General features: G+C 52.0%; 1 protein-coding gene across 7 annotated transcripts in view; it reads left to right on the forward strand.

Moving 5' to 3' along the window:
• Nucleotides 1-315: 315 nt before the first annotated feature.
• The window catches only part of Baiap2 (BAR/IMD domain containing adaptor protein 2), a 70191-nt gene continuing 55750 nt past the window's right edge, over nucleotides 316-14756 (forward strand). For 5 of the 7 annotated variants that reach the window (XR_004945627.1, XM_036195626.1, XM_036195625.1 and 2 more), the window contains exon 1: nucleotides 317-503. Coding sequence is in view for 6 of the 7 variants with exons in the window: in XM_036195626.1 (XP_036051519.1) it covers nucleotides 450-503 (54 nt within the window). In the remaining variant the exon portion in view is untranslated. Of the gene's footprint in view, nucleotides 504-14756 lie in introns of all 7 variants that reach the window. The other 2 variants (XM_036195623.1, XM_036195627.1) reach the window with 1 other exon arrangement.

The following is a 14756-nucleotide window of genomic DNA, read 5'->3' on the forward strand; positions in this document are numbered from 1 at the left end:
CCGCTTCCCGCCCCCAGCCCGGCTGTCGCTCCGGCCCCCTCAGGCGGCTCCAGGGCCTCAGCGCGCGCCTCGCCTCCGCCTCCCAGCGGTCGGCCAATCGCTGCCCGCATCCGGCCTCCGAGTCCCGCCTCTATCCCCGCCCTTCGCCCCCGCCTCCGAAACTCACCAATGGGAAGAACGGCGCAGGAGCGGGCCTGGCGGTTGCCTAGCAGCGGCTGGGTTGGGCGGGGGCGGACAGCCGGGGGCGGTGATCCGGGCGCGGCGGGGGCGGGGCCCGGGGGCGGGGTCTTTATGGGGTGGGGCCTTCAGCGGCTATAAAGGCAGCGGCCGCCGGGCGCCGTGCTCTGTGGTCCTGGTCTGCGCGCCTTTTCCTGTTGCTGCGGCTGTCGCCTTCCTCACCGTCGTCCGTGCCCCTTCTCTGGTCTGTGGTGTAGCCGGGACCCAGGACCATGTCGCTTTCACGCTCGGAGGAGATGCACCGGCTCACAGAAAATGTCTACAAGGTGAGTTTCCAGCGCGGCCCCGAGTGCGCCCGAGTCTTCAGGCCCGAGCAGGGCACCGGCTCCCGGACTGCGGGTGTGGTGGGCCGATCTTTGGTTGGTCACAGGTGGCCGCGCCCGCCCAGGGTCCTTACGCCCGCCGCGGCCCGCGCAGTCCCGAGCACGAGTGGGCGCCCCCACCCCGACGGCGCTCAGCCCCCGCGCGCTCCCTCAGCTCGCCTGTGTGCCCCGGCGTCCGGAGGGACCGAGCGGTGCGGGGCCTGGGCTGCTCTGCCACCTTGTCGGGTCCGCTGCACCCTGGAGTGAGGGGAACGGGGAGCGGGGGCGGCGTGGGGGTTGCAGACTGCAGCGGTCGGTCGCCCTGCGCTTGCTTGGCGCGGTGGCACCGTACGGCTCCTCTAGGCGCTGTTATGCCAGCCTCTGGGCACTTTCTCCTCAACAGGCTTTCCCTTTCCACAACTCCTTTACGGGTGTTAATGGACGTGGCCCGAAGTGGGAGGTCGAGCGCGGGCAGGTTGGATGGGTGGACAGATAATCCATCATCTTATGTAACCGCAGAGGGAGAAGACTAATTGTGTAGGAGGCTGACGCGCCGGCTTTTGCTTCTGATATGTGTTAAGAGTCGCATTCACATCCTCATCTGTGAAATGACAGTTCTCATAGAACTGCAGAGCCCTCTTCAAGCCCCCTCTGCAAGCTCCCTGCTGTCATGTTATGTCTATGCCTTGGGTACAGATGGACGGGCCATTCCGTGTCTTCATATGGGTTCTCATAGTCCTGGCCCCCCCACCTCCAGTGACACAGTCTGGGGCTCCCTCATGGCACCAGGCCCACTGCAGTTCCCAGTGACATTTTTTTTTTTTTTTTCTCAAGAGAGAAATCCCTGCCCTGACCGGTCCATGGCAGTACTCTTACAAAGCTATGCTTTATTTCAAAACTGTGTCTGAAGGTTAAGTAAAAGGCTTCTGATTAGAGTCACTGATTTTGTACACGGACTTGCTGGTTCATGGCTGAATGAGATTGTGCTCTGCTCTAGAGCAACAGTTTCTGTTTGTATGAACCAACCATGGCTGTGCCTTTCTAGGCAGTGGCTTGTGAAACCCTCTTAGCTGTGCTCACTCCCCTGCCGGCAGCAGATGGAAGCTTCTAGGGTGGCCCTTAGGTTTCAGCTGGAGTCCAGGGGGCAGATTATACTTTAATTCATCATTTAATAAAGGCTTTAAAGTTGTAGTTACATGGGTCTGGAAGAATCCTGAAGGTGGGTGGAGGGGCTGAAGGAGCTCCCAAGCCATGTTCGAGCTGCCGGCAAGCAGGATTCAGAGCGGCCTTCAGGTTTTTATGTTTCATGTCCATAAACTCCATGGTGTACACTTCCCTCTTGTTGTGGAAGCACATGCTGTCAGGGGAGGGAGGTTTATTAAATTATTAGTCATTAGTTCCATTACAGTTTGCTTCTTACTGCAGGGGATGGGAGAGACGTAATGGTCACAGTCTTTCCAAACTTGCACATTTTTCCTGCTTCTTCACTGAAACCATTAAACAGGAACTTCCCTGTCGAGAATCATGCAGGGTGTGAGAAGTAGCTTTGCTCTGGAGAATCCCACGGTCCTCCTTAATAAAACTCATGCCTGGGCAGTCAGCCTGCACTTATAGCTCCAGGCTTCACCCACATGCTGCTGTAATTCATCTGGATGTCCAAAGTCAGAGAGACCTCGGTCAGTGGCAGAAAAACTCTGGATCTTGGCACTTGGGGCTGTCCAGCAGGGACTGCAAGCTAGCAGGCTGGGGTGGGTCGTTTGCTGTTTGGGGCAATGGTTGGCGCTTCTTCCGGGTGAATGTGTGGTCATGAGATCTTCGTCAGCTTTTGAGGTGTTGGACACAGGTAGGCTGCAGATGTCTGAAGGACTGAACTGCACTGTAGGCAGGGAGCTCTTGTACCCTCTGGGGGCCTAAGTGCTGAGTCTTTGACTCCTGTGCTCAGTGTTCATGTTGTATTTTGTCACTAAGGAGTCCACAGTGTGTGGTGGCAATAGTACAGGCCAGGCAGCTTTGGCATGTGGGCCAAGAGATACCCAGCCCACACAGAGGCACAGTCAGGGGAGAGCCAGAGCCACCAGTGTGCAGCTCTAGGCTGGTCCAGCCACTCTGCCATGTTGTCTTCTCCTGGGGCATGTGGTGGCTGACTCCCTCCTAGGGGCTGTACCTCTTGGGAAGGCTGGGATGTGGCTCTGCTCAGTGTCACCCGCCATGCAGCTCCGCTGTTTGCTTTGGCCCTTGCATCACTTCAGCTGCAGTTCTGAGTGGTGTTTGCCTTGGCAAAGAAAAATGCTTGTCCTTGGCCCTGCTGATTAAGAATTCAAGAATAAAATGTACAGTTTTGATTTTCCTCCTGGAAGAACGCAGTCTTTGACCTCTTTCCTGATGGCTCAGTTCCATTGGGAGCTGTGTCCTCGGGGAATTTCATGAAAGATGAAGGAAAGAAAAACAGGACAGCTTCATGATATTCACCAGGAGCTTATCCATAAGCCTTTGGGCCCTGCAGAGAAGGGGAGCCTTAGGCAAAGAAGACCCCCACCCCTACAATGCACAGGCAACAGAAATTAGAGCCTGACTGGTCTACTGCCCCGGTGGAAAAGTGAGCATGGTCTTCAGAATAAGTCAGGCTTATCAAAAAAGCCTCACAGACTTTTTGGGTCCCTCTGAGTATACAGAAGTGACTTCTTTAGCAGCTTGATGAGACCCTGCTGGGATGAGAAGAGAGGGTCAGGTCAGCTAATTTGTTGTTGTTTTCAAGACAGGGTCTCACTATGTAGCTCTGGCTGTCCTGGAACTCACTATGTAGAGCAGGTTGGCCTCAAACTCACAGAGATCTGCCTGCCTCTGCCTCCCCAGTGCTGGGATTAAAGGTGTGTGCCACTATCCCTGGCATTTTTTTCCCAAATTGTGTGTGTGTGTGTGTGTGTGTGTGATGCATGTGCCACAGCTCCCATATGGTGATTAGAGGATAACTTGTGAGAGTCTGTCTCTTCTACTAAGTGGGTTTTGGTTAAACTCTGGCTGTCAGCTTGGTGGCAAAGCACCCTTATCTGCTGAGCCATCTCAACAGCTCAAATAGGGGTTTTTGTTGTTGTTGGTTTTCTGAGACAGGGTTTCAGGTAGGCTAGGCCTGCCTCAACCTCACTTTGTAGCTGAAGATGACCTTGAACTCCTAATTCTCCTGCCTCCACATTCCAAGTGCTAGGATTATAGGCTTGTACCTCTATGCCTAGCTGAGTTTAGAGGTTTCTCAAAGATTATAGTTCATGAGAAACCCTGGATCCTGGGTAACCCCTTGACCTTTGAGGGTGGCAATCACTTCTTCAAGAACAGCGCTACCATTCTCCTTTGGTATGCAGCCCAGCAGAAGTTGCTCATGGTATTGTGGATCCAGGCCTTGGAGCAGCATGGGTTGGGATTGTTCCCAGTGGCTACCTGGTCATCTTCCTCACACTATGGCTATTGGTAGAAAGCTGTCCTGGCCATGCTGTAGCCATCCAAGAAGGTAGCATGTACCAAAAGTTTCCTGGAGCAGTTGAACTGAACACTCGTATTATGATTGGTCAAGTCTGGCAGGGAGGATTTCCCCACCATTCCTCCTACATCACTCTCAGTTCTCTGGAAGGATGTTTTGGGAAACTATGGAAGTGTGGGACCATACCTCTCTGCTAAACCAAAGTGTTTGAAGAAGGGTGGCCTGGGTGTGACAGTGAAATGGAGTTTCTCGGACACTAACTGGCAGTGTGTGTGTCTGCTGAAAGGAGAGAGGCCACAGTGCTGTGTTCTTTTCTATGTGCACACGTGTATGATAGGGACTTCCGGGTCCAGCCTATCAGTAGGGAGGCTGGGTCTGCTCTCACTGAGCAGACCTGTCTGGGCCCATCTTTTGAGCACTTCCTCCATGTGTTACTTGTCCTTGTCCACCACCAGTATTTTAGGGATGGCAGTTCAGATCTTGTCTCCTTTGTAGATCAGCCAGGACAACAAAAGGCATCTGGTTTGTCATGCTGACCTGTGAGTTGACCAGCTCTGCAGCCCATGTCCCCAGGCCTTGTTCTGTAGGTCATCAAGAGTGCTAGCTTATATAGTGCCTAGTTCATGGTTGCATGCAGTTAGTGTTGCTATTGGAGGTGGCCATGATATTCCAGCGGCACCTGGGGCTCTAGGGCATGGTCATCTTTATGTCCAGGCTGGTTTGAAAGAGTGCTTGCCTGTTCCTGCTGTGTGGTGGGTCTTTCCTGGAGTGTAAGTCTTTGCGGGGAGGTTGGCTTACTGTACACAATGACTGACTAGCTGGCCCTAGATCACAGGAAGGCTGATGCTGCTCCCAGTTTTTGTCAGTAGGAGGGTGGTGAATGGGTGCTGCTAGGAGCTGAAGTCTTGCTGCTATTGTGTTCTTGGGTTGCAGCTTCTGAAGGGCCAGCTCTCTCAGGTCTGCATCCTACCCTTTGGCACAGGGAAAAGATCTTGCAGGGGGGACCTAGCTTCTTAATAGGAGCATGAGGAGGCAAGCCAAAGGCAAGCCAAGAGGCAGTCCATCTTCTCCCTGATGAGTGAATGTGAGCCTACACAAGACAGCCAGATGTCACTGCAGGAGCAGGGGACGGTGTCTTTGCTCACCCCCTGAGTCCCCTCTGTGCAAAATAGCCTGGACTAGCATTGCCTGTGGCTGTCAGTGTGCCAATACGCGGACAGTTGATGGCCACTGACTAGAGCTGATTCCTGTGCTCTATCTCAGTCCCCAGTGCTCCTGGCCAGGGCCTCCCATGCTGCCTTCCTGGGCTGATTGATCTGGGGCTCTCTTAAGGCCTCAAGGTAGAGAAGCTGTACTTCCCTGAAAGACCTGTGCTCAGGACAACTGAGCAACTATCAGTTTACCCCACTTAACACAGCGTTACACTGCGCTGTGTTGTGATCCCTGCCTGTGCCCAGAATAATTACTGACGGGCGTGGACCATTGGCACCTTCCTCCAGCTCCCTGCCACCCCTGCTCTGAGTCATTCCCAGCCCAATTGTGCAAGTACAGCTGCATGATGACTTGAGGAGCTTCAGCCTGGGGTGGTGGGAAGGTCGAGGGGCACAGCTGCATCCCTGAACACATACTAGGAGGCTTCAGACTACAGGTCCAGGGGGCTGGCCTGGCCAGTCTGAACTGCTCATAAATCCGTCCTGCACATGCCATGTACTCCCAAAGCCCAGGCTTGAAAACTCAGAACCCATTTGGCCCTGTGACCAGGTGACTTATCTCTCCGATATATCCCCAGAGCCCGGAATAGTGGCTAGCTTCTGATGGGAACCCAACAGAGGTTGGGTCTGAGTGATTTTTATTTCTAGGTTCTAAAGAGGTGACATTGGAACTGCCATCTGTCCACACTCAGAGACTGCTCTTCAGACCTTGGCCTGAGGAGCATTGGCCCAGCATGTGCCGTTTCCCTAGGGGTGACATGGCCCAGGTGTGTGGCTGGCAAAGCAGGTCAGAACATTAGCAGCAAGAGCTTTGTCCTGCTGGGTCCTGAAGTCCCTTGAGGTTGGTCCCTTGCCAGAGAGATGAGAAAGTAGAGGGTAGGAAAGGGGAAGAGTAGCCAGGGCAGCATGGAGAGTGAAGAGGTGGGACATTAGCTGATGGTTTCCAAGGAGTCACCTTGAGAACCTGGGGCAGGCCCATGCTTTGTCTGTGTGGGTGCATCCTGTGGATGAGCTGTTGCCAGCATTGACAGGAACCCCTTTCTCTCTGCTGTAGTGCAGGTGGGACCCGACACCCAGCATCCTGGGCTACCCTCTGTCTTCCAGCCCTCGCTAGGCTCCAGAGTGGGCTGCCATAAAACAGTGTCTGGTCCTTGGACTTGGGCAGCAGAAGCTGAAAGCCTTGCTGGCCCTTTCCCCACTTAACCCCAGCTGTGTGACCTAGGTTGTGGCATGAACACAGGGATAATCCTAGGGTCTATGAATACTCCAGGGCCTGGTGAAGCCAATCTTGATGTCCTAGCCAGAGGTGAAAGCCCTGGATCCTGGTCCCTCTGGTGGAAGAGGGTATGAGAAGTTCTACACAGGATAACTCTGGTCCAGATACAAGAGGTCCCTGGAGGAAGTGAGAAAGCTTTCCTCTGGCTTGGAATTTTGATTTTCTATTTACTGCAGTGATGTGTGTGTGCACGTGCATGCACACTTTTTTTGTTTTTTGTTTGTTTTTAAGATTTATTTTTATTTATTATTCATTCATTCATTCATTCATTCATTCATTCATTCATTCATTTATTATGTATACATTGTTCTGGCCAGAAGAGGGCACCAGATCTCATTATAAATGGTTGTGAGCCACCATGTAGTTGCTGGGAATTGATCTCAGGACCTCTGGAAGTGCTCTTAAGCACAAGCTCTTAACCTCTGAGCCATCTTTCCAGCCCCAAATGTGTGTTTTTGAGACAAGGTCTCATTCTATAGTTCTGCTTGGCCTAGAACTCATGGAGATCCTCCTGCCTTTGACTCTCCAGGCATGGGTCACCACATGGGCACTGCAGCCATTCTTTTAGGATTGTTTGGGGCTGAGTATAAAGCTCGGAGCTAGAGCATTTTCCTAGCATGCTCTAGACTCCAGTGTTTCACACAGTGCTGGGGGTGGGGGTGGAGGGGCTGGACACAGTGGTTCATGCCTATAATCCCAGCTCTTGGGAGGCCAAGGCAGAAGAATTCCTGTGAGTTTGAGGTCAGTCTGGGCTACACAATGAGTCCCAAGTCAGACAGGTTACAGAGTGAGACCCTGTCTCAAAAAAAAAGATGGGGTGTAAATATTAGGGGTTTTTGTTGTTGTTGTTGTTTTGTTTTTTTAACATTAGGATTTTTCCAAAACGTACTTGCATTTGAAATCAGATCCTTCTGAGCTGCATTTTAGCTCAGGGATGTCAGCATCTGAGTGTCCCCAACACTCACCCCTGAACATTTAGGGATATTGATAAAATACTTTTGGGGTGTCCCTGGGATTGTCTTTCAAGCTTCCAAGGTGCTATCATTTTTATTGCTGGTACTTTCTGGTTTCCCGCAGCAGCCAGGCCTCCTCTCCTTCTTCAAAATCGTTTAGTGGTTTGTAAGCTGAAGTATACACTCATGGCAGGGGAAAGTCACCACAGGGGATTGTGTCAAGTGATCACAAACACCCCAACTACTGTTGGTGATGGCACAGAGAAATATGGAAATTTTCCCATCTGACACCAAGTCTATTCAGTGACCCTGGGATGGGATGGGATGTGGGAGGAAGGTGTCCCACACACAGAAGCCTTGGTCTTACTGGACCCTTGTCAGGCCACGGTAGAGCCTGTTCCTAACAGAGTAAGTGCATTGCTACTTAGCTGCTGGGCTTTTATATTGCAGGGAAAGAGAGCTGGAGGCAGAGGTGCCTGACATGGACCAAACCTGGGTCCCTCTGTACACTCCAACCCTCTTCGTCTTTTTGACAGGCTTATGGAGCCTGGCTCTATCCTGAGCAAGGTCTCAGGTGGGTGAGGCCTGTTGTCCATCTTCACCCATGGTAGAACCATCCTGACCTGGGACTGGGAATCTTGGGCTTTGATGAGCAGGGTAGTAGGGCTGAGGATAGAGGGTGTTGGGAGCCTTGAGCTGTAGTCAGACCAGTAGTCTTAGTGTCAGCCCTACTTCAGGAGAGGGCCAGGTGCTTAGGCCTGGAATACTGTGTCACCACTGGGTCATGGGGCTCTGTGTTGTGAGAGGCCTCAGCTTTGCTGTGTGTGCACTGTCTTGGATGCCTTCTTGCTGCTCACCTAGGCACAGCTCTGGGAGTTCCATATGCATACCTGCTTTATGAGGGGAGCATCAGTGGGGTGAAGTAGCACACCAACATTTGTTAGCTGAAAGGAAACTGAGCTGGGCTTCAGATAGGTGTTTCAGGCAGGTCCCCAGTGCCTGGGCCAACCCTTTATCACTGGTAACAGGGCCATTATCCCATGGGACAGAAGGTTTTTCAGAGGACTGTTGGTGCTTCAGGCAGAGGTGTCAAGCCAATCCCTGGGCATTCCTGTCTGTAGCAATATGTGTCAGGCCAGCACGTGATAACTGCTTGATCGGAGGCTGTTGGAAAGAGGGATAGTCCAGAGCGTTCCAAGTCTGTCTCCAAGCTTAGATATTACTAGTAGATCTTCCACCAGTGGGCCTGGCCCTGGTCCTCAGCCAGCATACTCATGGGTTAGATTGGCCAGTGAGGGGCCTTTCATGGTCTCAGAGATGAGCAGTGATCAGACCTCTTCTGTAATCTGTAGCAATGGGAAGACTGACTATCCCGTCCTGCCATGCTGGATATGGGAGTGACCCAGCACTGGTCAGCTCAGTACTGAAATATAATATTACAAATTGATGACTTAAGCAAGTCATTGATCCTCAGACAGCCCTAGGAGATGAGGGTAGGGCAAGTGGTTTCTCCTGAGACCTCTCCCTGGCCAGCAGATGGACCTGGCTTCTCCGTGTCTTCACATGGCCCTCCCTCTATATCTGTGTCATGGTCTCTTTCTATAAAGACACCAGCCAGATTAGCATAGAGCCCTCACTAGTGACCTTGTTTCACCTTAGTGACCTCTTTAAAGACTGTTCAGATTCAGACAATGGGGCCTAGAGGCTCAGCCCATGCAGCCATGGCAGCATCTGCCCCACAGGTGGAGGCAGGGTCATCCTGGGGGCTGTCTGTCTTTATCATGGTGACCTGTCTTTCTAGGCTAATTGTATTTCTTGTTCCTTCCAATTTAAGCAAATCACAGCCCTCAGTTTATGTCACTGGATCCCCAGGGTATCATATTGTGATATCATTAAGAATTTGGATCCAGGAACCAGACAGGCATGGTGGTGAATGCTTTTAATCCTAATACTAGGGAAGCAGAGACAGGAGGATCTATGTGAGTTCAAGACTAGTCTGGTCTATGTAGCAAGTTCAAGGACAACTAGGGCTGTGTAGAGAGTCCGTGTCTCAAAAAACAAAACAAAAAAGGAGTTTGGCGCCAGCTTAATAGTTTGAATGTGTCTCTCCCTGCACTGGCTGCCCCAGCCAGGTGGTGGTGGTCTACAAAGTGAGTTCCAGGACAGCCAGCGCTACACAGAGAAACCCTGTCTCAAAAAAACAAACAAATTAAAAAAAAAAAAAAAATCTGTGACCCAAACCAGAGTAGCCAATTTTGGGGGCTGTTTGTTGGGAAGCTGTGCCTTTGTGGAGGCTGGCATGAGCAGGACATTCCTCTTCACAGGCAGGAGAGACACAGTTAAGCAGCTGGAATGATGGGTGTTGACCAGTTCCTGTCACACAGGGCAGATGGTGCAGACCTGGCTTCTGGATTTCCTGGCGACTGTTGACCAAGCCCCTCCAGCACATGCTGACCAAGGATGTCTTTGCATAGGGCTAGGCTAGGTGCAACGCTCTCGTGTAGCTTTCACCTTTGGGGACCTTACCCCCTGGGGACTTTGTGCAGGAGAGGTCAGTTTTAGAGTACCCAGAAGCTTTCAGAGTCTCCAGAAATAAGCTGGGAGGAGAGGTTCAGATGTCAGAGGTCTCTAACAGGAGAGTGACTTGGGACAGCTGTGCTCACCTCTGTACCAACTCTCAACAGAAGAGTGACTGGAAGCTCTGGACCCTGTGAGTGATCATCATGCGGTGTAAGGCTAGCCGAAAGCAGCTCAGTGTTGTTTTGGTGCCTGTCATCAGCTTAGAACCTGCTGAAGTCTCAGGTGGTCATCCCTGGTACTTCCCGTTCTGGCTGGATGAGGGAGAGTCTGGGTGATAGGAAGAAGGCCCTTTCTTCTGGCTCTTCCTGATGGGAGGCCACCATGCCTATCACATCCAGGCACCCTGCCAAAGACACAGAGTCTCTTTCTTAATTTTGGCAGCTTCTCCAGGGGAGCTATCAGAACTGAGAAACTAGAACCACCTTGTTATGGGGGGTGGGGGTGGGCAACATCTTTGCTCAGACTCCGCTGGAGCCCATTGTGTCCCCTTCCAGCTCCTGGAAGGTACTGGGGTTTGTCCATCTCTTCTGATGCCTGCCCACCTCCCTAGGAAACTGAAGCTGGCCTTGTGGGTCTGGAGGAACCTTATCGCTGCTCCTTGAGGAGCAGGGACTCCAGCCCTCTGTTTCTGGAACAATCCAGGCTTCTCTTCCAGCTTCACAGAAAGATACAAGGTTCCTATATTCCACCTGCTTCAGAGCACTTCCACAGCCTGCTGAGGAGTCCGTGGGCTGAGGCCTGTGTGCCAGTTTTCTCATTCATTCTGTCTCATATTCACATTCTCTCTCTCTCTCTCTCTCTCTCTCTCTCTCTCTCTCTCTCTCTCTCTGGATATCTCTGTTTCTTTTTTCCTGCCCAGAATGGATAGTAGTCTGGCCACAGCCAACTTCCTGCTGCCTTGGACGGGCACACTGTGTAGAAGTGAGGCGTGTAGGCAGGTGACCTTACTTGGGCAACCCTGTTCCTGTGTCCAAGACTCCTGCCTGCCCTCTTTCATGGCCTCTTCTCACCCCAAGGCCTGCTTCCTTCTAGAAACCCATGCCTTTTTTTTTTTTTAAATCTAATAATATATAAACATTCCTACCTTCTTTGACTCTAACCAAGCAAGGCAGAGTTCAGAGTCACCCTCTTTCAGCAGCTCTTTGTGCTCACTGAATACCTGGAGTTGATTTTATTCCCAAGGACATGACATCCTATGCAAGTCTTGCTGGATTCTGTACATGCACAGCTTGGGTCTAACCCTGAGTGGTCACGCAATCCCCGCCTTAAAAAAGCTGGACGCAGACCCCCACCCCTCTCTTTCTGTGTTTCCTCTCTTCACACTCTCTGCTCCCGCCATTTTCCTTTCTCTCCAGGCCTGGCTTCTTTCTAATAAAGCTCTTTCTAACTCTGGTAGTTGTGTCCGTGGCCTGTGACTTTACCACTGGTAACCATCAACCAGCACCGTTTAACCATCAGCTGGGTCAATCTGCATTGGAGCTACAGGGTGTTTGGGAGGTTCCCTCTCATCTGGGTAGTGCCTTGGGCTGCAAAGCAGATACCTGCTTTTCTATTGAGTCCTGGCTGAAGGGGTGCAGTCACATAATTGGGCCTGAGCTGGCTGTGGTGGCACACACCTTTAATCTAGCACTCAAGAGGCAGAGGCAGGGTGATCTCTGGACTGTGCAGAGAGTTCCAGGCCGGGTAGGGCTACATAGTGAGAACTCCAAGGCCCAGCTGGAGTGGCCTTAGGACAGACACTCTGCCTGGGCAAGTCTTGGCAGAACAGCCACTTTAAACTTGACTTGAGCTCTGATAACCTTTTGGTGGTCTTCCTGAAGCTCCAAGCCCTTTTGAGACAGATGTGTTCTCCAGGATAATCTCCCATGAGTTTGCAGGTACTCCAGAGCTTTATGTGGTGTGTGGAAGGTGTCTCTTATAAATACTGAATGAGCAGGTGAATAAGTAAAAGAATTGTGGTTCTAAATATAGTTCCTGGTCCAGAAAAGCTACCCAAGGAGCCACCTCACAGTCCCAGCACATTTTGGGGGAGGTGGGTTAAGTGTGATGCTTGTTCATTGAGTAGGATTCTGTTTGGGCAGGAAAGAGATGGCCTGAGTTACCCCCAGGCTAGAGAGTTGCCTATGAGGACCACCCAGCCCTCTTCATGGATTCCTGGCTTCAGGCTTTCGTGAAGAGGAGATTCTTCCTCAGAATCTTGTTTGTTTATTTTTACAAGGTCAAAACTGCAGCTTCTGCTTTTCTCTTTGTGCTCCTTGGTGTTGATAAGGAAGATAACCCCTTCCCCAGTGAGTAAGCCCTTCTCCTTGAGTGTTGCGCTTTGGCCTTGCTGGTGTGGTCCCAGGCAGGAACTTGTTCTCTCGTGGGAGCCAGTCTATAGCAGGTGGGCGGGGACTGTACTCCCTCACAGTGACTGGATGAGGTGGGGCAGGAACTGCCGCCAGGGGCAGGCATGGCATACCTTGTCCAAATGGCTTCTGCATGAACCCAGAGTTCTCAGTGAGAATTGAGCTTAGAGAGACCCTGACATACACAAAGATATGTGTGCACCTGTATGTACACACACCCCAGATGGATTTACCCCTTTGTGAGCCAAAGGATTTCTTATAAGGTAGCTGGAAGTCAAGTGACCCAAAGAAAGATTGTGACATTGGCCAGGAGCCTGGAAATAAGCCTCCTTCAGAGAAGGCCCACTTTTCCAGCCAGGGTGGGTGTTGCTATGCAGACCTGGAAAGACACTGGCTCTCTATGGCCATAGTGTCAGCCCAATGGCATTCATGTCCCTGCCAACTGCCTCAGGCCAAGACAGCAGTACCAGTGAGTCTCTGGCTGACTGGCTGTTCTTGAGCAGGTGGAGGCTGCCGCCATGCCTAGGTGTCCTAGCTGGCACTTCACTACCCACATCACATTCCTCCTGGGTGAGCTCAGCTGCACTGGGGAAGTGAAACCTGACAGCTGCCCTCTGTGTCAGGGAGACATGACAGGTGCCTCAGCAGACTGCCTTACTTGGCCTTGGGTGGTTTCTGGCATATTCTCCTGCTATTTAGGATGTGAATAAAGTTCAGAGGACTGATCTGGACTAAGCCTCTTCTTCCTCCCAGGATCCTCAAGGGTGTTCCTAGATCCAAATTCTTAGGTCTACTCCTAGACTCAGCACTGCAGCATTTTGCTCATGTAGTGTCCCTGTCTGGTTCCCCAGTGCTCTTTGGATTACACCCTACCCAATATGCATCCAGTTCCACCTCAGTGTCCTGTCCCTGTGTCTGCCTCTCATTTCCTCAGTTAGGTGCCAGCTGTCCTTAGTCACTGCCTGGTGTACAGAACACAGGATTCCAGCTCAGCTAGGAGCCTCCTTCCTCCCTTCATAGTTAGAGTTGAACAGCAGGGAGGCTCCTCTCTATTTCCTCTTTGACCCTTGACTAAAATCTGTGCAGCCAGGGCCTTTCTGTGTATCTAGCTTGGCTCTGCTCAGATCCTCCCAGTTTCCTGTCCTGCTCAGGGACATCACTACACTCACTTCCTCTCCTGTTGGCGTCTATAACCCTATAGCACAGCTTGGTTTGGCCTGGGGCGTTTACACTGCTCTGGCCTCCTCTTTCAGTCATGACAGTGTGTTCTCCCTGCCTCTCACTGGGCTCTGCCCTCCGATCCCAACCCTGCTGGGGCCTTCTGCCTTCTCTCCCCAGTTGCTGGTTGTGGGACCTGGGGGTTAGTTGGTTGCTGAATGCTCATTGTTCTGAGGACTCTGGGGTTAGCATGAAGAGGTGGCTGGGAAGGCAGAGCCACCAGCCCTGTAGATTTGCCTGAGAAGTGTTACCATCTGAGGTTCCCGTGGCCTAGGAGCCCTCCTGAAGTGAGGGGTCAGCAAGCCAGGTCCACGTGTGACAGGGTGAGTGGTGGCAGCTTAGAATTGGAGTCCTCATTTCCTTAAGAATGAGGGAGGGTCTTGATACCTCTCGGTGAGGATATCCTGCCATACCCCAGGGCAGGCCAATGCCTGGTTTTCTGAAGCCAGGCCCTATTGTGATCACTGGCCCTGGTGTCCTTAAATGTCCTTCTTAGTTGTCATGCTGGTCCTTCACTGGGGCCACAGGTTGGACTGAGTTGGTATAAAGCCAGGCGGCTTCTATTCTTATTATCCTCAGCAAGAGTCAGGCTCCCAGCATGGCACCCTCCCCACTGGTTTAGGATGTGGTCTGGTCAGGTTTTCTTTCAAAGTTCCTCCTGGGGTCTTCCCTGGCTGGCGTAGGTTGTCGACAGTTTGTGGTATTCTGCTGGTTGGATTCTCATTTGGCCGCTGTTTGTGTGTGCCTGTTTTTATGCCATGTAATTAAAACATTTATTTGGCCTTCACAGTAAAAATCTAATTTCTTGAGTCTAAGAACTGCCGATATTGGCACGGAGACTGTGGTCCGTCGGGCAAACAGATCCGGAGCCTGTTGGATTATTCATAGTATGGTATTTGTAAATCTGGCTGTGCACTGCTCTAATCAGAGCTGATGTTGGTAATTGGTGTGTTGAGTTAGGGTGGTGGCGTGGGGGGCGTCGCTGAGCATTTGTGTGTGGCCGATGGGTGGCCTCCCACGGCTGATTCAGCCCCGCCAGCTGAGTACTGGCGCCTCAGAAGCTGTGCCTGTGAATGCTGCCTGTGCCCTGTGGCCCTGCAAAGACCCCTTGTTGCTCTGCAGACAGCTCTCCACAGCAGGCCTCTGCCCACCCCAGGGT

Source organism: Onychomys torridus, chromosome 8 (genome assembly GCF_903995425.1).
Source record: "Onychomys torridus chromosome 8, mOncTor1.1, whole genome shotgun sequence".
Classification (NCBI taxonomy): Eukaryota; Metazoa; Chordata; class Mammalia; order Rodentia; family Cricetidae; genus Onychomys; species Onychomys torridus.